The 25,440-nt window shown below is 41.2% G+C and overlaps 1 protein-coding gene across 5 annotated transcripts in view; it reads left to right on the top strand.

Annotated features, from left to right (window-relative positions):
• The window catches only part of PKHD1 (PKHD1 ciliary IPT domain containing fibrocystin/polyductin), a 272,144-nt gene that overhangs the window by 182,665 nt on the left and 64,039 nt on the right, over positions 1-25,440 (top strand). For 3 of the 5 annotated variants that reach the window (XR_010613271.1, XM_065681837.1, XM_065681838.1), the window contains exon 59: positions 1,699-1,859. Coding sequence is in view for 4 of the 5 variants with exons in the window: in XM_065681837.1 (XP_065537909.1) it covers positions 1,699-1,859 (161 nt within the window). In the remaining variant the exon portion in view is untranslated. Of the gene's footprint in view, positions 1-1,698; positions 1,860-1,934; positions 2,423-3,306; positions 3,354-25,440 lie in introns of those variants that run through there. The other 2 variants (XM_065681840.1, XM_065681839.1) reach the window with 2 other exon arrangements.

Genomic DNA, 25,440 nt, shown 5'->3' with positions numbered 1-25,440 from the left:
ATGTTCAAGAATTGGCTGTCAGGATTAGAGGATCTATCTTTGTTCTCTACCCCTTTTGAATTGTGTTGATTTGGGGCATTAGCCCATTTGTTTCTCTGCAGTAGCTGTAAATCTCTGCCTATATCTGTTTGTTGTATTCAAAATACCAATAATTGCGGTTTTGCAACTGAAGCCCAAGAAATTCTAAGTTTTCTTCAAGATTTAAACTTGTCCATGGACTTTACTGGGTTGTGAGCCATCTTATCTCATTGTATTTTGTCATAAAAGTGATATGATCAGCTGGCGAATTCTTCTAAGCTGTGTTAAACTTTTAGTCAAAATACAATTAAAAGTACTTGAGATCTCCAATAAGTAATTCAGATCAATAAACTTTAGTGATCCAAAAATTAGTCAAGTAATCTAAAGACACTAAACTTATTCTGTAGTTGATAGAGACCCTTGACTAGGAAATGATTCATTTCAACTGTCATATATACATCTCAGGTGAGGTGAACTCCCCTCCAACAAACCTGTTTAACTCTTAGCATGGTCTTTGGCTTGGCTTTGTCATGAGCCAGCTAGCATGGACCCAGTTAATGCCATAGTTTGGGAATTCAGCTCAAGAACTTTTCCAAACTGATGGTCACAGATGTGACCATCCTGTTTTGAATGCTAAGGGAATTTAGCTCTATAGACATGGACAGACTGTACAAGTTGATGTAGGAAAAGGATGGGCTCTGAAACTGTTTAATTTGGATAGATGGACCCTCTGTGGCCTGACTGTAAATCTTCCTGCTTGTTCCAGGAGTCTCCAAGCCTTAATTTGTGTCTTTCCTGCCAGCTCCTTCTCTTATACTGTCTGCCATTTCACCTTGCTTCATGCTTTCTCCTGCATAAGATTAGTTGCTCATGGGAAGGCGCAATTTTCTAGCCCTTTCGAGGGCTCCCCAGTTCTAGAGCGCAGGGGCAAGAACAAGGCAAACAGGTACTGCTGAGTAGCCGATGCTTTTTAACAAAATACTATGTACAAACCATTCTGTCAAAGTAAACTATCCATCACCTTGTGGATGTGAAGAGCAATGCCTGTGCCATATCAGCACTACATACTGCAGCAGAGATATTTCTGGTCACCTGGGGAGATAGCAGCCAATAAACATTTCTGCTTCAGTCAGCAACTACAGGTTTCATCTGCTACAGGTAAAAAATTAATGGCATATGGATATTGATGGATGCATAACTGCAGTTCCTTGAATCAAGAAAGCCAAGAAGGATCTAGAGGTACTTGAACTGCTACCGTATAGCTGGCTCTAAGGACCATGACAGTCCATGTGGGCCAAGACAAACCCCAGGAAGGAGGAGATTTGTGGGTAGATGTTATACTGGGAAGAGATGATTTTTTCTTCCAAACCCAGCCAACATTTGGAGAGAGATGATGTTAATTTGTTTGGAGGAGGGTTTTGTCAGTTTGGATACAAAAATGCCAAAATATAAATATTGCTACAGAATTTCTTTTCAGACCATGCTAGATCTCAACTGATATGCTTAAGTTTCACTCATTTTCACTTATTTTTCATTTTTTTCTTTTCTTGGGCAGGTGAATTCACCTTGTAAATATCAATATATTTCAGAAGTGTTTGCTGCCAGCATAAGTAGATTGCAAACAGCAGCACAATATTTTTCCTTTACTCTCTTCATAACATTACTTTTCCTACTTGTCAGTGTACAGACCTCTGAAGATACCATGTTCCCTGAAAAAAGATGCAGAGGCTCAAGGAAAGCCCTTTTCAAGGATTTAGATGGAAGTGTCCTGAACCTAGAACCACCTGTTTCTGTTTTCCCAAACTCAGAATTTGAATGGACACAGTTCTACTTGCAAGCGGGTAAGTGCCTGTGTTCTCTTGAGTGCTTGCAAAGTCATGCATACATTTGACCCATGAGATGTGATTTTACCCCAGGCTTTCACGGAGACTTACAACTGAGGTCGAGAAGATGGTGGTCCCAGATTGTGTGACGCCTTTCCAGGATGGGTGTAGAGAATTACAGTGTAGAAGTCTGGGAGACCTCATTGCACAGTTCTGTATCCAGTAATGCCTTTCTGCCTTGTTGCAGAATCATGTCACCTGGCATCACCCCAACCTCCTTTGCCTCTTTACAGTTTAATTAATTCATTTTAAGACCAGAACAGAACTTACCTGCCCTTTGCAAAGTCCTCTGAGAGCATTAAGACATGCCACATAAATGCTACATAAATGCAAAATAATAACAATAATTGGCCCAGCAAGGATTTTCATCCATATCCCACTGAGGAGATAATCAAGCTGAAAACCCACTCCAGAAGTTTAAAGACCCCTCTCTCTGTTTTAAAAAGGCCTATTCTGCTCAGCAACCACTTTCTGAAGGTTCACACAGCAAGGCTCCATTCTCATCCTGATTAAAACTCTGCTCTCTGATTCCAAATAAACTCTTTAATTACAATTAGTTTTTCTTGTGCCTGCTGCTGATAGTGGCCATTTTGCTGAAAAGGTGCATTGTTTGTGACTCCAGCGGTATGGGAGACTGATGGAAGGGACTGTAATTAATCCTGTTTTCCATCCCGCTCTAAAACTGATTAAACACGAGAACTTCTTTAATCTTTAAGCAAAATGTCTAATGTGTAAGGGTTTTCCTCTCAGGATCCCACTCTAACTGGCTGCTTACAGGGCTGATTAATGTATTGTCTAGATACAAACGCTCTTGGTTTTACTCTACCTTTTCTCCCCTGGTTATGAACCTCATGCAAGTGCATATACCCCATCAATATTGCCACTTAGCACCTGCATATTAATTCATGCTTATTTTTGCATATAGAAGCTGGGTTTTATTTAGATCCGCACCTCTTTTAGTACACCCTGGTACACAGTCATAGGCACACCAGGAATCCCCACCATCTAAAGTTCACTGATAGCGCAACCTGCACTCCTCAGAGTTTATCTCCTCGTGTAATGGAGGCAACAGCATATGGTAAATGCTGCCTGCCTCTAAGGCTATAACAAAATTGCTGTGTTTTCTTCTTGCTGCCCAAATATGTATGGGGATATTTTCCCCCTCCCTTCACAAGGATATGTTAAATTCCTCTGTATTTCGCATTTTGACCTGCGGTTCCATTCCTCTCAAGGCTGACATTTGGAAGGGCACAGCTTGACGTTAAGGTGAATTCATGGTTGTCGTCTTCTATTCTCTACCCCTTCCTTCTCCTTCATGAAGGTTGTAGCACTATTTTGCACAACGCAACACAGGCTCCCATGCTATATGAATAGGAGAAAATGCTCTACTTACCTGCTCCCACAGGTTTCCTGTGAGGCCAGATTCCCACCTGGTGCAACAGCGTTCCAAGGCTAATGAAGATGGTGGTGTTATGATGCTGTTGAGCAGAATTTGACCCTTGAAGTTCTGCTTTTCCTGAATCCAGATGAACATTCAGGACTTGAATTATCTGGGTGGTCAAGACCCACCCACTGAGCCTCACATCCACATATCCACCTGATACCTTATTAAACCTGAGTAATTCTAACCGCTTCCAGCAGCTTTGTCAGAGCACTGCAATGCACTGTTTAGTGCTTTGACAGTCTTTTCAGATAGCTACACAATATCCTTGCCATTTCCCCAGTTCAGGGGCACAAGTTTCTTCAAGTCAAAAGCTCTGGCTTTCCACATTCTCTTGATTGCACTTTTATCCAGATGCATGTATGCATTCCCTTTAAGCTTTCAGTTGGGACAATCAGCTTGAAATTATTGGCTCTCAGCCATTTCTAGATATCTTAGCTACTTCAAGAGGGAGCAAACAGAAACACTTAATATACTTCAGGGACACAAAAGCCAGGAAGGTGTTTCCTCAGAAAAATGCCAAAAGGAAGAGGCTGTGACAGCCGTAACTGGAGCACAAGGGTTCAGTCACTATGATATTAATTCTCCTGATGTCTTTTATTGAAGATGCAAACAATATAGAATATATATAATAACTTACTTGTGTAGATAAATGTGTGCGTGTATGAAGAAAGCAAGGAAAGACCATCTGGCTTCCTGAGTTCTGCCCACTGTAGATGGACAGTAGTGAGCCATGCAATGTATATTTAATCATGTACCCACTTTTGTTTTCCTTTGTCTTTCTGTGTACCTGATCTTTCACCTGCTGTGTTAGCTCTTTGGATCATAGCCCTGGTCTTTTCACTGTGGCTTTCTGTAGAACCAGAGTTGTTAATGCAAAACTTGTAGTTTTAGTTTTCTGGATAAATCACAGAATTCAGAAAACAAAACAAAACAGGAGGGAACCGATCCAAGAATTTTGTTGTCATTATTTCTAGTAAAATTAAAAGGAGAAGCAACAACAGTTGATTGGAGTCAAACAAAGAATAATTATTTTTTTAATCCAAGAGTGGTTTTTCTTTTTTTTTTCCTTTTAAATCTAATACTGCAAAATTTTAGAGTGAAGTGTTTTCCAACAAACCCCCTAAATAACTTACGAGGCGCTTTCACAGTATCATTTTTCAAATTATCCAAAACAATTTAATGAGTTTAACATGATTTTGTAATTATTTTAATCTCTTTGAGCTGCCATTTTTGGATGGCAAAATGTTTTTCTCCCAAAACTCATCTCTACACCAAACCTCCTACAAAAGAGCTTGGGGCCAGGCCTGAAGCATTAAATGGTACCATGATACAGGAAAAACCAGCATCACAAGCTGCACAGCAGAATTAGCTATAAACATGAGCTTTTCTACCTGAGGAATGAAGGGTAAGTCAGAAGATTGTGTGCTCAGTTGATGTGTGTCCAGTTTAAAACCCCTACTCCACAAAGGAAAGCTGATACAACCATAGAATCATAGAATAGTTAGGGTTGGAAAGGACCTTAAGAACATCTAGTTCCAACCCCCTGCCATGGGCAGGGACACCTCACACTAAACCATCCCATGCAAGGCTTCATCCAACCTAGCCTTGAACACTGCCAGGGATGGAGCATTCACAACTTCTCTGGGCAACCCATTCCAGTGTCTCACCACCTTAACAGGAAAGAATTTCCTCCTTATATCCAATTTAAACTTCCCCTGTTTAAGTTTTAACCTGTTACCCCTTGTCCTGTCACTACAGTCCCTGATGAAGAGTCCCTCCCCAGCATCCCTATAGGCCTCCTTCAGGTACTGGAAGGCTGCTATGAGGTCTCCACGCAGCCTTCTCTTCTCCAGGCTGAACAGCCCCAACTTTCTCAGCCTGTCTTCATACAGGAGGTGCTCCAGTCCCCTGATCATCCTCGTGGCCCTCCTCTGGACTTGTTCCAGCAGTTCCATGTCCTTTTTATGTTGAGGACACCATAACTGCACACAATACTCCAGGTGAGGTCTCACGAGGGGCAGGATCACCTCTTTCGACCTGCTGGTCACGCTCCTTTTGGTGCAGCCCAGGATACGGCTGGCTTTCTGGGCCATCATGCTGTAGTTAAAATTTCAACCATTTGTTGGCTATCTGCAATATTTATAGGACTCTGTTATCATACTACCTCATGTCTGTAATCTGACAACAGCCAGCTCCCAGAGACATTGAAATTTGTCTTCCCTTGGAGGACATGTAGCAGAGGACCAGTAACTTAAGAACGTTTTTCTTCTTTTATCCTGCCTTGTAAGAGAGATGCTACAATGAGGCTATAGACAGAGAAATGGGAACTTGGGGAGGGGAATGAAGAAAGGAAATGGCCATCAGAAAAATCTGTCTGCCAGTATCTATACTTGCAGAACTGTTTTTCCCCTTGTTAGAGGGGAGAACATGACTCACTTTCCAAGCAAACCCAAAATGTTGCAACTTGCTATAAAGGCTTTAATCTCAGCTGATATTTGTAGCTAAGCATTAGACTATGAGAATTACATATAGCAAGGTATGAGAGCATGAAAGCAGGCTGCCATCCCAGACAATGTTAGATTCTCCAGGATAGGGTGGATAGGAGGATGACCATGAGCCAGCAATGTGCTCTTGTGGCCAAGAAGGCAAATGGCATCTTAGGGTGCATTAGAAAGGGAGTGGTTAGTAGGTCAAGAGAGGTTCTCCTCCCCCTCTACTCAGCCTTGGTGAGGCCGCATCTGGAATATTGTGTCCAGTTCTGGGCCCCTCAATTCAAGAAGGACAGGGAATTGCTTGAAGGAGTCCAGCGCAGAGCCACAAAGATGATTAAGGGAGTGGAACATCTCCCTTATGAGGAGAGGCTGAGGGAGCTGGGTCTCTTTAGCTTGGAGAAGAGGAGACTGAGGGGTGACCTCATCAATGTTTACAAATATGTGAAGGGTAGGTGTCAGGATGATGGAGCTAGGCTTTTTTCAGTGATATCCAGTGATAGGACAAGGGGCAATGGGTGTAAACTGGAGCATAGGAAGTTCCACGTTAACATCAGGAAGAACTTCTTTACTGTAAGAGTGACAGAGCACTGGAACAGGTTGCCCAGGGGGGTTGTGGAGTCTCCTACACTGGAGATATTCAAGGCCCGCCTGGACAAGTTCCTGTGTGATGTACTGTAGGTTACCCTGCTCTTGCAGGGGGGTTGGACTAGATGATCTTTTTAGGTCCCTTCCAACCCTTGGGATTCTGTGATTCTGTGATTCTGTGATAGGTACCTTCGCGTGTTTATATTCATGAAGGCAGAGATCCAGCCCCCAGTGTGCAAATCCAGGAGTCATTCACATTCTTCTTCTTTCCCTTTAAGAATGGCTTCAAATTTGGCCAGAACAATAATCTGTCAAATCTAAGTCTAAATAGTTTTAAATTCCCAGGGATGTGGATCACGGATTTTTGTACAGTCTGCTTTCTTCTGGTAATTTTTATTATTGAATAAACTTAGCAATTAATAGTTGCAGAAGTGTATAATGTTGACACACAAGCTGCCAGCATAATTTAGCAGTAAGCTGTTTAAAAATGTTGCACCACATATATTTAGTATTTCAAGGACTATGATCAACCACACCTGCTATGTATAACTGTTTAGTAATTAAAGATGGTTGAGAAGAGAATGCAGGTTTGGTAGATTTGCAAGGAATAAAACAGATGCAATATTGGCATGAAACATTTATTGTTTCCCTTTGAAGTTTGTTGTTGTGTTTGTTTGCAGGTAGAAATTTGCTTTTTCTGGAATAAATGTTCCATGTAAAATGGGTTGAAGGTAGCAATGGAGAACATTAAAAGAGCTGTTACCAAGTTATTGTTTTATAAAACTCAAACCTAATATGATCAGAAAATGCTGTAACATTTACTTAATTTTCCTGAAAACACACCCCTGATAAAGGTTTCAGCAGACCTTAATGAAGTTGAGGCCAAAGCCAAGAGCAAAGTTGGAATGATTTTTTTTGATGCCTGTCATTTTCAAAGTCAAACTGTTATATTTAAAAAGCTATTTTGGAAAATTGCACCATTTTTAGAGTTTGTGAAGTCTCAGAGAGTCCGTTTGTTTCCCTGTGAGTTAAAAAATAGCTCAGAAGCCCCCAAACACTATGTCATCTTCGTTTAGGAGTTTAGCTATGGATTCGATATCCACCTCTCTACCTTTCTGTATATAAATATTGTCTGTGACTTGAACATCAGCTTTTCTATCACTGACATGATAAGATTAGTATTTCAGGGTGGTGGTTCTGAAGATGTGATTTATAAACCATTGGTGGTACATAGAGTCTGAATAACCAATGCACACATGACTCATGGATTGATTTAGTAGTCTGACAGTTAAAGGTGAAAAGAATTAGGTATCTGGGAAACTGGAGCCGTGAAAAATGGCTGAAACTTGGGCGGCTCGGTTTTGAGGAGAAGAAATGGATGAGAGAATTAAGAACTACCTTCAAAATATGGAAAAGTCTATAGAATCAAAAATAATAGACTGATATTTCATCAAGATAATTTTAAATTAAGGGAGGAAAGGTTACAATAAAGACAACAAAACACTGTAATAACTTGCCTGAGTGGGTTGTAGTGTCACTATCAGTAAAAGTTATGCAAACAACTTTAGCTGATCCGGAAGGAGCTGATCTTTTCCCAAGGCGAGGGAAGGAATGGATCAAATCACTTCAGAAGGTATTTTCTGGACCCATTTTCAAAATTTTGTAAGGATGCTCAGTAATCTGAAGGAATCTTTGAGGTCTGACAGTGATTTGTGGATTCAAAGTTTTGGCTGATGTGGTAGGAAGGTCTGGTAATTAGGACTTTCTAAATACTGCTGATGAAGACAAAGAGTGACTACTGGGGAAGTAATTAGTGCAGAGATATTCTTTCCTAACCCATGCACTTGATCACTCTCAGCCAGAGCGCCTGTTCTTCTGGAATGCTAATGCCCTTGAAAAGTTGTGTAGTATGTAGAGGCTAATCCCACAGAAAACAGTGTACAGGGTCCGAGTGGAGTTTACAGCACCAAGGAACAAAAACTGAGACAGGTTCCTTGCCTGGAATGTCTCATTACAGCTCAGTAGCTCAGACATCATGTTTTTTTCTCCTGATGACTGTATCAGTCTTATTTATCATTCCTGCTTCAGTGATACCCACAAATCTGAGTCAGTAGTTAGTTTTTGTTATTACTAGATACCATCCAGAAACCTTTCTGGTACCTTCTAAAAGAAACTGCTGATATTAATAGTCAACCCAGAAGGCTTCAGGAGAAACAGGAAAGTTAAGTTTGCAGCTGCTTCAAAAAGAGTCAGGGACAGCTGAGGAGAGCAGCATATGACATACAGCCTCTCTAAGCTTGATGGTTAGTACCTTTAAGGAGGCAAGACGGCTGTGTTTATGCAATTAAAAAAAGAAATGTGAATTGCATCCTGCAAGTATAACTATATTATTTTCCTTAGATCTTAGAGGCATATCTATAATCCAACCAAACTGCTGAGTGTTAGTTTGCAGAGCTTTACATGAGAAGCACTGCATTTTGCAACAATTAATTTTGCAGAGGAAGCAGCCTGTTTAAAGATGCCTGCAGCAGTCACTAAAATATGTGTTGTTTTTCAAGGCCACCAGACACACAGTTGGCTAGGTTGGCTAATAAACAAAACAACAATGCAAAAACCCAGCCTCGTGGGGTTTGCAGGAAGAAGGGATGAGAAATAAAATGAATAATGCTTACCTGCTAGGGGTGGGTGAAGACTATAATTGTTTAGCCCCCAGCAGATCCCTTCAGGGGTTAAAAATGACAAAGATATTAGTTGGTGACTGCTAAGATTGTTGGTTTGAAGCTCTGGGCAAAACACAGACTGTTATTTACCGGACTTGGTCGATTTACTTCTTAATGCAATAATGACCTGTGAAATGAAACGTGAGCTAGACAATTGTTCCTCATTGTTTCCAGTAAAACATCCTTTCATACCCCATTAAACCACCATTAATTCCATTTGAAAGAGAAGCAGGCGCAAACACCAAGGGATATCTCTCTCTTTTCCTCTCTTTGTGGGATTGATCAAGGCCTGTGGATAGCAAAGCATCTTTCTTATCCATTTTGTGTTGGACAGCCTGGGGCCAAGATTCTGAATGAGCACCACAGCTACCTACTGGATTGGCACCAGTGGATCACATTCCTGAGTTTTTGAGAAGAGGGTATCAGCTAACTTGGCAAACACAGTCAATGTATTGATGTTAATACATCATGTTTTTCTCTCTTTCTAAAGAAAAGTTAGCTTTCTCTAAGTATGAGATTCATGTAATCACGCAGTGTATGTGCGTATGTACGTGTGTGCCAGTAACTTTTAACCCATTTCACTTTCAATCAAAACTAGTAGACAGATAAGTCCTTAAAGATAATAGACTCCTGCAGGTTAAAAAAATAATGTGGTTTGGGAAGAAAACACTACCCCTCCAAAGGGAGATACCCCTTGGTGACCATTTCTTGGATACCAAGAAATGCTCCCTGGAGAGAAACTCCACTTTTTTGTCCCAACTAAAGGAAAAACTTTTGCGCATTGGTATGCACCAGGAAATCCAGCCACAGTTCTGTAGGATAGCCCTGGTTCCACTTTGCTGAAACTGATTTGTCCAAGTCCTGGTTCTTCTCTGCTGTAGCATTAAGACATGTAGATGAGCCACTTAGGGACATGGTTTAGTGGCACTTAGCAGTCTTAGGTTTACAGTTGAACTTGATGATCTTAAGATTCTATGATTCTACATTACTGAGTAACTACAAAACCATGAAAATATAGCACTAGAACATTTAAGATGTTCAGATTTTCTCTGATGATACCAGATCAAAAACAAAAAACCCAAGGGTTTGTTTGATTATTTTGTTTTTCCTTAATCAGAGCTCTAACTTGAGGAAGAAAACTAGCAAACCATGTGAATGATAAATGCTTCTTTTCTTCTGGAAAATACTGGTGAATAAAAGCAGACAGAAACTGTTTTCCTAATAGAGTTTCCTGGGAATACTTTTTTCCATGGGAAAAAAAAAATGAAAAAGAAAGAAGTGTTAAAGGCTTAAAATATTTAATCCAAAACAATATTCGTTTTCCTCCTTTTCTGGGGGGATGGAAAGGGTGGGTGGATAAAGCCTGATTTTAAGCAAAGCACAATTTTCTTTCAATAACATCACAGAACCCCAACTTCCAGAATAAATTTTCAGTTAGCTTCAACCACTGTGAATAATTCAGAAATATTTAGGACAAATTATACTGACATAAATCTAGTAGTCTCCCATTCTATCTGGTGTTATAAAAGTGGGATTATAACATTTTCTGTTCATACATGAGATGTTGATACTAGGCAGACAGTGTTTCAAAAAAGTGAGGGATTGATTGATTAACAATCTTCAGTATAAGGAAAAGAGGAGACACTTGGGTAAGATGTTGTGTTGGAGTTTTCTGATGCTGAGAGGGCATATTTGGTAATGTTTGCTTCACACAACACACTGATTCCCCTTGAATCCAGCACATTTGCATGGACTTGCCTGTCAAGTGGTGTGTTACATACCGCACAAAAAGAGGGGAGATCTGGAGGGGGTAGAAGTGGGGACAGTTCCGATGAAGCCCAAGGTCTAGCACAAGAAGATCAAAATCACTTGACGGTATGTTAGCCTTCACATCATCAGTGGTCCCCAAGACCCACAACCTCACCCCTGTTCCTTCTCTACTTTTTCATTCTGCCTGACCTGTCCAAGATCCTCAGCCCAAACAGGCATTTCTACCTTCACAAGCCAGGACCACTAACCTCCTCTATCTCTCAGAACCTCCAAGATTCTCCTGTCTCCAAACTAAAACACTGACACTTTTGTTTCCTTCTTCCTTTCTGCTAAAATTTACCACATTCTCCACATATCAGGGGGTCTAATGACAGGCCTCTTATCTCCACTGTCTTCCCACTCAGCAGTCACTCTGCCTCCTTGCTGCCTTATAGCCCCACCTGAAACCTAAACCATGGCATTTAATCAATTCCTTGGCAGGTGTTGCCCACCTAATAAGAGGTTACCATGGATCAGTGGCTTTTATCCACATGTACTACTGAATTTCATGCAAGCCACAGTCTGACAGCTCTTATTGTAACGTTACATCATCATCCTTGGTTTCCAGTTGCTTCTATTTTTACATATATATATATATACACACATATATATTTAATACTGTATTATTTTATGTTATTTGCTATACTTGGTGCATTTCTTTTCCTGTGCTCGATTTATGTCTGGGGTAAGACTTTGTCTGCAACTTTGCTCAGACAAGGTCCAGCTACAAAGAACAAAATTAAGCTTTTATTTTGGTGTGTGCTAGAAAAGAAATCTCTAACCTCTAGAATCTGTGGGCTTGTAGTAAAATATTGAAGGTTAGCTGGGAAACATCTCTAAGGCCAGTGAAATGTTTCTATCCACAGCCCCCATGAAAAACTGTGTCCAGAACTAGCTATTAGAATAAACTGCAGAGACTCATTATCTTCTGATGTTCTGTGAAAGATCTAAGCTTTGGCTATCACTTGTGAAAATTTCAGTGCCTGTTCTGCAATGTTGTTTGAAGCACAGGCATCAAATGCTCTCCTCCTTTCAGCTGTCTCCAAAATAGCTGAATATTTGGAGCCCTAAATCACATCTTTTAGTTCCCTTGCATTGCATCTGCTAATTAACAAAAGGATTCTGGGCACTTCATGACCCTTGTTGCTGCCCAAGGCGCTGTGTCCCTAGGAGGCAAACATGTGTTATGTCCTAACTTTACAGACTAGGTCGGTTAGGAGCCAAGCAATTACACAGTCATTTGTGGTGAATGGAAAAGAGACCTCAAAGTTTAACCATCAACAAGTATGCCATCAACTGGAAACATGCTGGTTAGATTTTTGATTAACCAGGCTTTTTTTATTCAGGCACCTAGTCCGGTTTACTTTGTGTAGAATTGAGATATTTTTTATACATGCCTGTGTATGTCTCAATGACCTACAAGATCAAGTCTCAAGATCACTTGATCAATCAATCACTTGATCAATCACTTGATCAATCAATCAAGATCAAGTTTCGTTTACAAAAAAAAAACAAAACCAACCAAACACACCCAAAACCCTTATCGTAGGATTCAATTGCAATTTTGGAAAGATATGGAGAATGAGAAGAGCAAAAGCCCTTATCATGCACATGATGAGCAATGGTCTGGATGTCTTGTGTTTACCAGTAGCCGTTTTGCTCCTTCTTAGTAACTGGTGCAAGTAACTGACTTCCAGCCTGGGCAGAGAGCTGATAACACCGATTGTTTTTAATTGTTGCTCAGTAATGTTTATTCTGCCCAAGGACTTTGTGAGTCTCATGCTCTGCTGGGGACGAGGGGAGGCCGGGAGGAAGCAGAGACAGGACACCTGACCTAAGCTAGCCAAAGAGGTATTCCATACCACAGCACGTCATGCCCAGGGAGGTAACTGGGAGTTACCCGGAAGGGCTAGGGACTGCAGGGTTGGACGAGGTATCGGTCAGTGCTCAGCTGGGGGGAGTGGGGCGAGTTATTGGTCGGCTGGTGTTGAGGTGTTGTATTCTTTCCTCTTGTTATTTCCTTTATCATTATTATTACTGGTGGTAGCAATAGTGGTTTGTGTTATACCTTAGTTACTAAACTGTTCTTATCTCAACCTGTGGGAGTTGCATTCTTTTCAATTTTCCTCTCTGTTCCTCAAGGAGCAGGGGGAGGACAAGAAGCTGGGGGAGTGAGTGAACGACATTTGTGGTTGGGTTTAAACCACGACATATAAGTCCTTTTTTTACCTTTCACTGTAATTCTTCCTATGTAGTAGTAGTATTCTGAATGAGAGAGAATCGTGATTGTATGTTTGTGTGTCTGCAAGCTGTGTTTATACACACACACGCAGGCTCTGTCCTCACAACTGTACTTGGAAACATTTCATCATTTTTTCCCTCTTATCTTCCAAATATTAGCATCTAATGAAATACACATTTCCCTCATTTATTTTGAACCTACTCCAAGTCCAGCAAATACCAGAACCTCGAATGTTATGACAGGACAGACTCTTTATTGGTTTGTTTTCTTTTCATTCTTTCTGTTTTCACTGTGATTTCTTTTTTTTTTTTTTCCTGAAGATTATAGACCCTTATGTTCTAACTCAAGGAGCCTGGCTTCCAACTGAGGTACACAAATATGTCCAAAAAATGTCCCTGAGACTCATCCAATGCAGACAGCTGTGCAGCAAACAGGAAATTGAGGAAGTCAGGTTCATCAGAGACACAGGATTTCCTTCGTGGATGTTTCAGATAAAGCATCTTTATTTTTACCATGCTGGTTCTGTGCTGTAAAAGAACCATGAGAAAAACAGGGAAAATATCAGCTTGTGGCTTGCAGACAGTGATGTGAAAGCACAACTGAAAGGCAATTACTCATGGGGACGTGGCCATGTTGACATGACCTCTTCCAAGCAAACTCACACTTTGTCAGCAGTTTGGGCTGGCGGGACATGAGCCAGCTCTGAACCTGAAGCTGTATCACTGAAACACATAAGTGTAGGACTGGTCAGGAAGGGCACATTTCCATACTAATGTGTTTGCACTTCAAGTTGGTCATGGTCTTTCTAGTTTGAACTGTGGGCAGAGCAATCTCAGATCTAACTGTTTAGGGCAGTTTAAGTGTCCTCCTCGTTTACAACATGCTGTGTTAGAGGTTTTACTGCTGGCAGACTTGCATCACAGGAGCCAGCAGGTTTGCCCATCAGCATGTGAGGAGTGATTTATTGTGAGAGACAGGGAAACACAGGCTGATGCTGCAGAATCACTCAGCAGGTGTGACTGCAGAACTCTGCTAAAACCTTCTGTAACTTTGAAGAAGTCACTTGGTTACCCTGTGAAATGAGGCTAATTCTTTTTGCTTTCCTCCATTCATTGACGGCTCCTTACGGTTCAGTGTTGGGACTAAAGAAGCGTCTATGTAGCATGTGGTATGATGCGATCCCAAACTAGTGTGAGGCTCATATGAAACACTGGCAAAAAATACATAGCAGTAATTAACAGTGTCCATGTGGTATTACTTAAGCAGGCAAACACTTAGATGTCTGCCTGCATGACCTTAGCTACCCTTGCTCTCTTATTTGTGCTTTTAGTTTCTTACAGTCTTGCAATATATGATCACACCAACAAGGAAGCAGTTTTGATTCATTTGGTCCAAAATATAAGTGCTCCAGAGATGGCTCAGGGCTGTGTAGTACCACATGTTTATATAAAAAAGCTCCATCTTATCTCCTGGAGAAAGTGAAACATGTGGGATGAATAAGGACTAGAGGAGAAGAAAGGAAGGTCTTGCATCACAGGTTGTTACTAAAACCCATCTGAATAACAGAGCAACTCTAAACAAGTCTTTTAAACTAAAGCATTTGCCTATGACTTTGTTCATGTCCCCATAGTATCGCCCCTCTTGCCTGGATCCAGCAGAGCCTGAGCACCGTGCTGGAAAGTGTTAGTTGCAGCGATCCAAACTTCTCTGGGAAATACGAAGTTAACCATTAAACTAATGGTTTAAGTCTATGGGTGATTGCGACACAAGGTGTGAGATCACACACTAACAGTATTTGGTTTACCAGTGTAGATGTGATCTGGGTGATACGGACAACAAAAATAGTAGGAAGCGCAGAAACCATCCATCCCAGTCTCATCTATAGTGCACTCAGGACAGAGTATTTTACCTAATGAAACTGCAAATGTTGACTATGTTTGGACCAAGAGTTTTGTACACCCAAAAACAATTACTGAGCCAAAACATGCATGATCTTCATTTGTAAAGCATATATTTGATATTTATGAAAGTCATTACCAAGTTCAAAGCACATGTAGCTGACACAATGAGCACCTTGGGGTTCTCAGGATATGTAGCATGACTATTAATATAATTATTTGGTAAAATAATTAGCTAAAAGAACATATTAATTTTCTAATGCATTTTTGTAGAAATAGATCAGTGCTTTGGGAAAAAGTCAACCCAACGGCACTGCATTTAAGAGACTGAAAAATTTGTATCTGGGATAGATATGTTGAATACTTAAGTCTAAGATTATGCCAAGGACATTGTTGTTAACTTACCATGAAACTTTATATTCATTTTCATATATAAATATACAAATATATATGATTATAAAATCATCCTGCATTCTCCAGTTGCTGGGAAAAGAGACACGCAGCTAGTGAAGCAACTGTCATACTGAAGCATCATAAACTGTTCTGGAACAATTTTTATTTTCAAAGGCATGTTGCTGGCTTTTTACCCTTTTTTTCTCGTATGTTGTAGGCACATTAAATTGATAGCAGTACCTTAATGTGTCTTAGAAAACAGGTTGTCAAGACCAGGTAAACTTGCAACTGTAATCTACCCCAGAATGGGGGTCATAGACCTGAGTCAGATGCTGGCCCTGTCAGGCGTTTCTGAATCTCTGGTTTTTTCCTTTGTCTTTTCTATTCTTTTTTACAGTTCTGGGTAACTGCCCACTAATTTCAGTTTCAAGAGGCCCTATTTTCGGTTGTTTTGATAAGGCAAGTTGAATTAAAATGTTGGCATAGACCTTAATTGAGAGACCAACAGAAAATGTAACTTTGGTGTTTGACAAGCTAATTGACCAACATTTAAAACCATCAGTTACGCAATAAAACTGTATGCAATTAATTAAAGGGAGCTGATTATTTTCAGTTGGGCTCTGTTCCTGAAACATCCTCCTACTCACTAATAAACTTTGTTCCTGCGGTGTTTTCTCTGAAATTAATAAACACATTGCAAAACTAGAGTAAGTCTGCTGCCTTATTGGTTTTTTCCCATGCTCACTAAAGATGCAACAGTTACTGGACTGAAAATGAAGTTTCATCCCTATAAGGTCCATATTGCAAGAACACTATTTTTTTTTCCCCTAGATTATAGCACTAGCTGATCAAAGGTGCCAAATGGGTTCAAGGTGGTGCCAAAATAAATGTGAAAGAAGCAGAGGGTACAGCTCTTTTGGATAAATATTCAGTTGGAGAAGATTCTTAGTAAAAATAATTTCCTTAATACCTGGGGAGAGGTCTTGGCTCTTCTTGGACCTCCGATACTGATTTGGTGCACCTTGTGACAAATCACTCTGAGGAGTGATCACAGTTAAAAACATACCTCACATTGGAGCAGGGCTGGGCTGTAATGCTTCTGTGCCTTAGGAGATGGGCACAACTGCCTTCTTTCCATCTCTGGAAAGGGAGATGAGAAGTGAGATATAAAGCAACAATAGGACCTGTCAGGAATGAAACCTGGTAGAGCATAGTTTGCTGTGGGCAGAGGAACAGGCTGTGTCACTTGTTGAGGACTTTTCCAGCCTTCTGAACCTAAATGTTACAAGTTATTATAAATCATTAGAGGTGTAAGTAGAACCAATAAGATACATTTTTCAAGTGCAGGAAGATTATGTGATGTCTCCCTTACTGTTCAATACCACAGTGTAAGATATCCAAGTCAGCTTTAGAGAAACTACTGTGTCCAGCTCCCTGTGCAGTCTGCTTCAGGTGGCTGATTTGCATTTTTGTGCAGTGAGGGACACCTGCTTTCTCTTTTGACTCTTTTGGCCTCAAGGAGTCAATATCTTTTTCAGTCACTCAAATTTGTGTCTGAAGTAAGAAGAAAGTTCAGAGTAAGACAGTGACCACACATAAAGCATTCCTTGCTCTTGAGAAGTCTAAAGCTCTCTGGAGAAATGCTCTGACTGTGTGAATACCTGTATAGCACTCCACAGAAAAGAACCCAAAACCAGCCAGAGCTCAAGTGCAAGTGCAGTGCTGCTTATAAGTGTCATACAAACAGGAGTCCTACAAAACTCCAGGACTGGCTTCAAAATCAGGATCAAGTTTTAGCATGTTTCTAGTGTCTTGTTGAAGGTGGTGGTTGCTTTGGAAGTGATATTAAGCATTTATTATAGAATCATAGAATCACAGAATGGTTTGGGTTGGAAGGGACCTTAAAGCTCACCCATTTCCAACCTCCCTGCCACAGCAGGGTCACCTTCCATTAGACCAGGTTGCTCATAGCACCCTCCAACCTGGCCTTCCAGGGATAGGGCATTATTTTCTCTTACCCACATCTTCCAAAGCAGCAATTCAAGGACAGTTTGACCTAAAAATAGATCCAATTCCTGTGCTATTTGTTGATGCATCTTGTCTCATCCACTCCTTCAGCCATTCTAACCTCCAGTAACAAGGAGTCCCAGAATTTGTGTGATTGACAGCTTGTAGGCACAAGTTCATTCTTGAGAATTCCTATTAACAGTGAATAATACCTCTATGAATGGCAGACTAAACAAGTCAGTCTTGTTCTCTAATATATTAATGTATTAATGTTGGATGTTTGCAGGGAGTTTTTACTGTTCTCTCTGCAAACTGAGTATGGGTTCAGTAGAAGGCAGAATAGAAGCTAACTTGTTTACTTTGACCGATTTTACTTGTAGATTATATTTCCAGAGAAGACCTTTGTAACTAATAATGCTTCACTGCACCCCTGGAGGGCTCACAAGTTATGGGAAGGTGGATTATGGAAGAGGGTGGGTGGGAAAAAGTCAATAATAATACCAATAAAAAAGCCATCTTTCTGATCAAAGCAGAAAATGCTTGAATAAAAATTATATTAAAAAAGAAAAATGTAGAGGTCTTGTTAAAACCTTTGGGTTACTGTCCAGTTGTGTGTATTTTCCCTCTAGTGCTTATTCTGGCATTCATTAAACCCTGATAAGTTACATAGAAACACTTGAAAGAATGATTAGAAATGCTATGTGTGAATAATAGCATTGCTTAAAGGGAAATGGAAATTCTTAAAGGGAAATGCATACTGACATGGAAAGCAAACTTGTGTAATTTTCTCATTGTCCAGCATTATTATCTTATTCCTCTTTTTTTGTGGGTGTTGAATTTGCATGCTTTTATATTCACAGTTTGGGGGCTGCTTAGGAAAATAATATTGCCTTTTGTGTAGCTCCAGTGCGAAGCAGATGTGCTGAGCAAAGTCTCTTTTTTCAGGTGCTTTTCTTTGGGAGTTTCTAGAGTTTGGAAGAGAAGGGAAAAAAAAAATTAAAAAAAATCCAAAATAACCCAACAGACCTAACTGAAAGCCAGCGAAGATTCCTCCTCAAAGTTGTCATTGTGACCCTTTGCAAGGAGCATGTGGTGGCTTTGCCTGTGCTCTGAGTCTACAGTGAGCATTAGGACAGGTCTTCTCAGCTATTTAATGACTTTATCTCCATGTGACCTATTCACTAAGAACTGGTGCCAGGCTAAGCTCAGTTGCTTCAGTTGTGGTCATCTAGAAGTGAAATCAGGGTGACCTTGGGTCTGCTGGCAAAAGACTGTATGATTGTTCACTTGGAAAGAATATGTCTAAATCTTAAATAACTTTGTTAGGAGCTGGATACCAGACACCCAATCTTTGTGTCCCTCTGGAAAACTCCGTCTCTGACTTGGAGTGTCTGGGGAAGGTGTCTGGGACCTGCAAAGGAAAAAGATGAGGCCTATGATTAAATGTCAGTAAATAGTTCTGGTTTAGTCCATGAGGTTTGTGCAATCACCATTGCGTCTGAGAGCTTTCTCTATAAAGAAGCTTCCTCCCACAAGTTAGATGTGTCTGAGTGCTTGAACATGTTAGTGAAAGTGTGATGGAGGGTCTAGAAGAAAAAAGAAACTTTGAAGTGAGAAATAAAAGTGAATTGTATCACCAGATGAACAATTTTAATGCTGGATTGCTTGAACTGCAAGAGCAAATTCCTCTTTATCTTAGCATTACCAGCAGTCTCTTTATTTGCAGAAGTTTAAGACATATCATACTGTAGCAAATGGGACTGGAGATCCTAGGCACCACCATACAATCAGATTATCCTTTTGCAAAGATTTTACAGCCCTGAATGGGTAAAACAAAGGGTGGGAGGGGAAGCAAGGTGCAGCCGGGTCTGTGAGTTTCAAGTAAGGCCATGGCAGAAAAAGACCTTGCTGTGGATGGTCTGGTGTTGAACATAGGGCTTTCCTTTCCACCCTCTAGAGCTCTCAGCATAAAAATCCTCATAATTCAGCTTCAGACCCCTTTCACAGGTTAGCTGCTTCATGATTAATAGGTTCCAGTAGGGCTCATCTTGGCATTGACAGGGCACAAGCCTACCTTGACAACAGGACTGACAAGAGAATGTTTTGTGTTGCAGGAAAAGAATGCAGCCAGCACTTTCAGGAGGCTTTTGGCTTGAGTAAGGGTTTGTTGCTTGCTTACTTGGTTTTTCTCTTTAAACAGCCAAAGTGTTAGTGCCCACAATATCGAGCACCAGAAGGTTATATCAAAATTAACGTGTTGCTGCAAGAACATGCTATATTCCTTTTCTTTGCTCTTCATGTTACAGAAATAATACATTAGCGCTGCAAAGGCTCAGGCAGAAGTAAACAGAGCTGATCTTGTGGTTGAATTCTGAAGTCAAGTTATAAAAGCTTTAATCTAAACTCTGGGATAGAGATGTAAGAGGATTTTCTGAGGTACATTGATGATCACATTGTGTTTGTTTAGTAAGATGGAAGTGTTTTCACTGAGATAAAAGCATAGATTTCATTGAAAGAAGTTTCAAAACCAACCTTTAATACTTTAAGCCACAGTGATTTAATGGAACGAGGACAAGCCATTCTGAGGTTTTAGGTCTACATAAGCTATATGTGGGTATAACACTAACATGACTTTCTTTGCCAGTGTTATCCAATGGAATTTGAGAAGTGTTTTTTCCTTGTATTTTCTTTTTCAACAGCAGTCAAAAAAATTCTCTAATTCAGAGATGAAACCCTGCACCTCTGAAATCAATGTCTGTGTTGACACAGCTCTCAAAGAAGGACCTGTGGAGAAACTCAGGGCCAGGTGAACTCCCAGATCCATCCAAACTTCAACCTCACAAAGACCACACAGGCAGATGATGGCAGTGTAGAAATACCTGCAGTCACCCATGGACAGCCAGTTCAGGTGTCCCCCTCCTTTCAGGCAGACCGAAGCTCACTGCATCACATGTGCTGTGAAAGTTGTTTTTCCCTTGTTTCTGGGGCCTGTAATTTCCAGTTCACTGTTGGTGTGGGCTATGGGTTAGGTCCTGAGGGAGACCTTGTGGTATGCTAAAAAGATGTATCCTGTGCACCCTCAGTACATTTGCAGATGACAACAAGTAAGAGGGCTCTGCAGAGGGATCTGGACAGACTGATCAATGGGCTGTGGCCAACGGTATGAGGTTCAACAAGGCAAAATGCTGGGTCCTGCAGCTGAGCCACAACAACCCCATGAAAAGCTACTGAGCTATGTGAACCAGCAGTGTGTCCAGGCAGCCAAGAAGGCCAACAGCATCCTGGCCTGTATCAGAAACAGTTTGGCAGTACAGGAAAATAATAATCCCCCTGTACTTGGCACTGGTGAGGCCTCATCTCGAATACTGTGTTCAGTTTGGGGTCCTTCACTGCAAGAGAGATATTGAGGTGCTGGAGTGGGTCCAGACAAAGGCAATGAAGCCAGTGAATGGTTTGGAGAAGAAATCTTATGAGGAACAGCTGAGAGAACTGGTGTTTAGCCTGGAGAAGAGAAGGCTCAGGGAGGACCTTATTGCTTTCTACAGCTACCTAAAAGGAGGCTGTAGTGAGGTGGGGATCAGTCTCTTCTCCCAAGTAACAAGTGATAGGAGAAGAGGTAACAGCCACAAGCTGCACCAGGGGAAGTTTAGGTTGGATTTAGGAAAAAAGTTTTCACTGAAAGGGTAGCCAGGCACTGGAACAGGTATCTAAGATGCATTTCTCTCATGTTGAATTCTCTCAGGTGAAGCAGGAGGTTTTCAGCCTGTTCCAGACTACAGAGTCTAGCAGTCCCTGCCATATGATTGTCTAAACTCTATAGATATGAGAGGGAAACCTCACAGTGGGTTAGAGGCATTCAAGTTCAGTTATGTCTTCCTGAATCTGCAGGACTCCCAGTAAGAAATCGTCTGTATCAGGGAGTATGCATATGGACTGCATGCAAAGGGAGTGGAGGTTCCTTGCTGTAAGCCTTTATTTTATTTACCCAATGTCTTTTTACTCTCATCAGCCTTCACTGAGGCTGTTAACTACAGTTTCCCTCTCATCACTGAGTCAGGCTAATTCAATGGCAAATTTTAAGTAAATTGTGCAACTGCATCAATGCATTGAGTTGATTGGTGGAAACTGCAGAAAGCTCCTTCTGTTGCTATCAATCACATCTATGCAGAAGTTCAGCAGCATTAAATAATTCCATTTGCCATTTTGTAAGCTGATACCACTCTTAGTTTTTCTGTGAAATATTGCCAAAACTACTTTAAGTGTGTGCATTAACTGAATGCACACAAGATGTCATGTCTTTGTCATATCTGAATTAAAGTATGCATACATATATATATATATGTTTACATTTCAAGGTAATAGATGGTAGAGGCATGATGGGATTCTGCTATCTTTGGTGTACAGACCACTGAAATAGTCAAGCCATCTCTTTCTTTTCTTCTACTGCCGCAATCCCTTTAGTCACCATCAGCTCTCTGCAATCCAGTGATCTAAAAAACAAGGACTGGCGGTGACAAAGCATCAGAAGGAGGCTAAAATCCGTGTGGCATGTGACATAGAGAAAAGGTCACATTGCCCTGCATCAGCCCTCTCTTAAGTTAATTAAGCATTCTTTTTTTTCCCTAATTCAACTGGATGGGCCTCCAGGCAAATTGCTATTTGTAACAACACCGCATTCAGGAGTAACCCTGTCTGATGCTGGTGATGCTCCTGCATTTCCTAGTGTCTTCAGGCTATGAAGCATCCGCTCAGCCCTTCACTCACTTTTCAGGTGTAAGTATTGCTCCCAAGTCGCGTGGAAATGGGTTATCACCTGGTCAGCCTGATCTAGGTGACTGTCCCTCAAAAAGCAAGCCCATGAGCACCACGGAACAAAGCAGGCAGAAGATTCAAAGGGAGTCTCAAATGAAAGGCCACAATAATTTCAGTCTTTTCAGTTGTGTATGTGCAATGGGTTCCTATGTACAGCAGCAAAATAGCCACCGGTGAAGCATCTGAAGAGGAAGGCAGATTGAAACATAGTGCCAAGATGTGTCGCTGGTCCTTGAAAGGGCAGATAGGCTGGGCAGCAGAGTCTGTCTCTTCCATCATCTCTGTCTCCATCTTGACTGGGAGATGTGTTCCTGCCCTGTTCCTTATGTGGTTGTGCACAGATGTATGTTGGCTGAAGTGGTGTTCATGACACTGGACATGCTTAGGGTCCTACTAAAAAGGCTCACCTAATGATCTTGTTCTTGCTCTCTGTAGGTGCATTTGCAAACAGCCCCAGTAAGTCTTCTAATTCCTCCTGGCATTGATGGCTGCTGTGGATCAGCTCAGGATGTCTCTGAGCCTGTGCTCAGAGCAAATTTTTCTGTGCACGCCATGCCATATAGTTAAAAGAAACAGCAAGATGTTTTAGTGAGGTTCATAGTTCTCATCCAAGGCAAGGGCAAGCAACAGATAGTTTTCTCCAAAACCCACTGGCGGCAGAATCCTGGTGTTGTAGCAGCTCCTCACCTCATCCGACTCTTGCTCCTGTATTTACTCAACATGTCTGTAAGCATTTCCGCAGCTGTTTTGGTTTTGTGAGAATTTACGCAAACACGTTTCACCCACTGTTTCCCAGAGCATCTTAATTAGAGGGATGCCCATGCATGATGAGTTGAGAAGGGGGCTTGTTTGATGTCACCATGCATCAGAGTATTTCCCACACTTACAGGAGACCTTAACCTCACTGAACTCAATGATTACAACTTTATTGAAGACCAGAGCTGACTCCAGCTGCATCAACCCAGAGAGACACTAGCTGAGTAGACACAGGAAATTATTCCCAGGTTTGCTCCTGTGGTGACTCCAATCCTCCCAAATCCATCCTCCCTGTATTAATTAAGGTGCAGTAGGTAAGCTTGTCTCTTTTTAGCTGCCTTCAGTCTATTGCTCATTTCCAACAGAGAGGTAACAGCTAGGAGGTGACAAGATTCCCCCTTCTTTCTCTTCCACTCAATTTTGTTTCCTGCCTCACTAATAACAGTTTTAATAATCACCTTGAATTGCTTTTCTCCACTTAAAGTATTTTTCTACTGCAAGAAAATGTCAGCTCCAGCCATGTAAACAGCTAAGTGAATGCTAATAGTTTGTTTGCAACAACTACATAACAAATTAAAAAGATCTAAATGTGAAAAAAAAAAAAAAAAATCAACAACCTCCAACAATGCCAGAAGGCCAAATCTTTCAAACAGTGTCTGCTTGATCTTTGCCTCCGGTTGTGAACTCTTCTCTCAAAGGGACCCAGAATTAATACTGGCTGCAGGTTTCCTTGCTCATTTACTTATACTCGAGATACCTTCTTAACTTACATGGTCTGTGTCCTCTGTTAAATTTCACAGCTAAATTTGTGGTCAAGGCAGCATCCCCAGGGGCAGATGTTAATGTGGATAGGTGTTAAGCCCATGCTAAAAAGTGGTGCCAGGCCACAGACATGGAAACACAATCCTCTGCTCTGCAAAAATGGTTGCAACAGCCCCTGGCATGCTTTTGTTCTGGGCCAATTAATGCTCTCCCAAACAATTTTTGGGTGCAGTTTGGGAGTTAATGTGTGCCAAGGAACATTCCCAGTTGGTCCGTTGGATGAATCCATCCTGTTTTGAAAGCTGAGATAGTTTAATAGATGAATGCAGTCAGACCATGTCAGTTGGCCTCAGTGTCTGGGAATACTCCTGGGCACATTTAATTTACTAGTGAAGATGTAGACAGAATGTCTCTACAGGACCATCCATTACTTATATATCTGTGTTGAAGTCAATGATTTTTGTACTAGTCTGATTGCATCCCACTGCCTCTGGTTTTAAAACTCCTATTTTTCTTTTGGCTGCTGTAGCTGATCTGGGACATAATATGCTGTCTTCATAAATCTGTGCTGTGTCAGTTTTCTCGATCTTCAAAGATGCTCAGATTCCAAGAGCTGCTGGTTAGTTTGGGTTTTTTTCCCACTCTGAGATGATTAAGTGACCTGATTGTAGTCAATTAAAAGGCATCTTTCTATTTTGCAGCTTATATGCTATTTTTTTTTCTGCCTTTTTAGGCTCTGTCTGATATGCTTAGATAGCACAGTCATTTCTGACTCCATAGGAATATGGATACTTGGTTAGGAAAAACCTGCTGGTGGTTACCTCATTTTTAACTCTACCAGTGCCTCCCATGCTCCTGAGCTGCTTGAGAGAGGGTAAATTTAGATTAGATACTGGCAAGAAATTGTTGCTGGAGGCAGAAGTTCTTTAATATGAGGATGGTGAGGCACTGGTACAAGTTGCCCAGAGAAACTGTGGATGCCCCATCCCTGGCAGTGTTCAAGGCTAGGGATGGCACTTTGAGCAACCTGGTCTATTGGAAGGTGTTCCATGGCAGAAGGTGGAACAAGATGGTCTTTAAGGGCCCTTCCTATTCAAACCATTCTGTGATTCGATGGTTCTATGTCTCATAAAAACAGTGCGGAGCATGGTGGCAATCCTCTGCACAATGCTGCTGCAAAGACCTAAAACCTTCTGGCTACCTTTTTGCTGGTAAACTGCAGAGAACCAGAACCAGTTTTATGGCTCTGGAGCTCACTCTCAGCGTGGCCACATGCATAATTATTAAAAATCCCTTATCCTCCAGACCAGACTGGATGGTCACAAATCACCCTAACCCTCACACAGCTCCTAGACACTGTTTCAATCAGTTAGTTGATCTAGACAAAAAAAAAAAACATGCTAAGCACTGTTCTAGGAATGTAAAATATGTGTGACTGAGTACTAGGGCTAAGGCATAAGGCTTTGAAAGTGTAGACATAGCCTCACTGTACCTCTTTTTAAGGCTGGTAGAAAGCATTTGTGTCCCACTGAGTCCCAGAAAGTAGGGGTGAGGCTGGAAAATATATGGTTAAAGCTTCTGAGAGTTTCCAGCACAACAATCATGCTTAACATGCCATC

The sequence above is a fragment of the Lathamus discolor genome, chromosome 5, assembly GCF_037157495.1.
Source record: "Lathamus discolor isolate bLatDis1 chromosome 5, bLatDis1.hap1, whole genome shotgun sequence".
In the NCBI taxonomy this organism is placed as follows: Eukaryota; Metazoa; Chordata; class Aves; order Psittaciformes; family Psittacidae; genus Lathamus; species Lathamus discolor.
The sequence above is the reverse complement of the archived record's forward strand: the minus strand, read 5'-3'. Positions and strand labels throughout refer to the sequence as shown.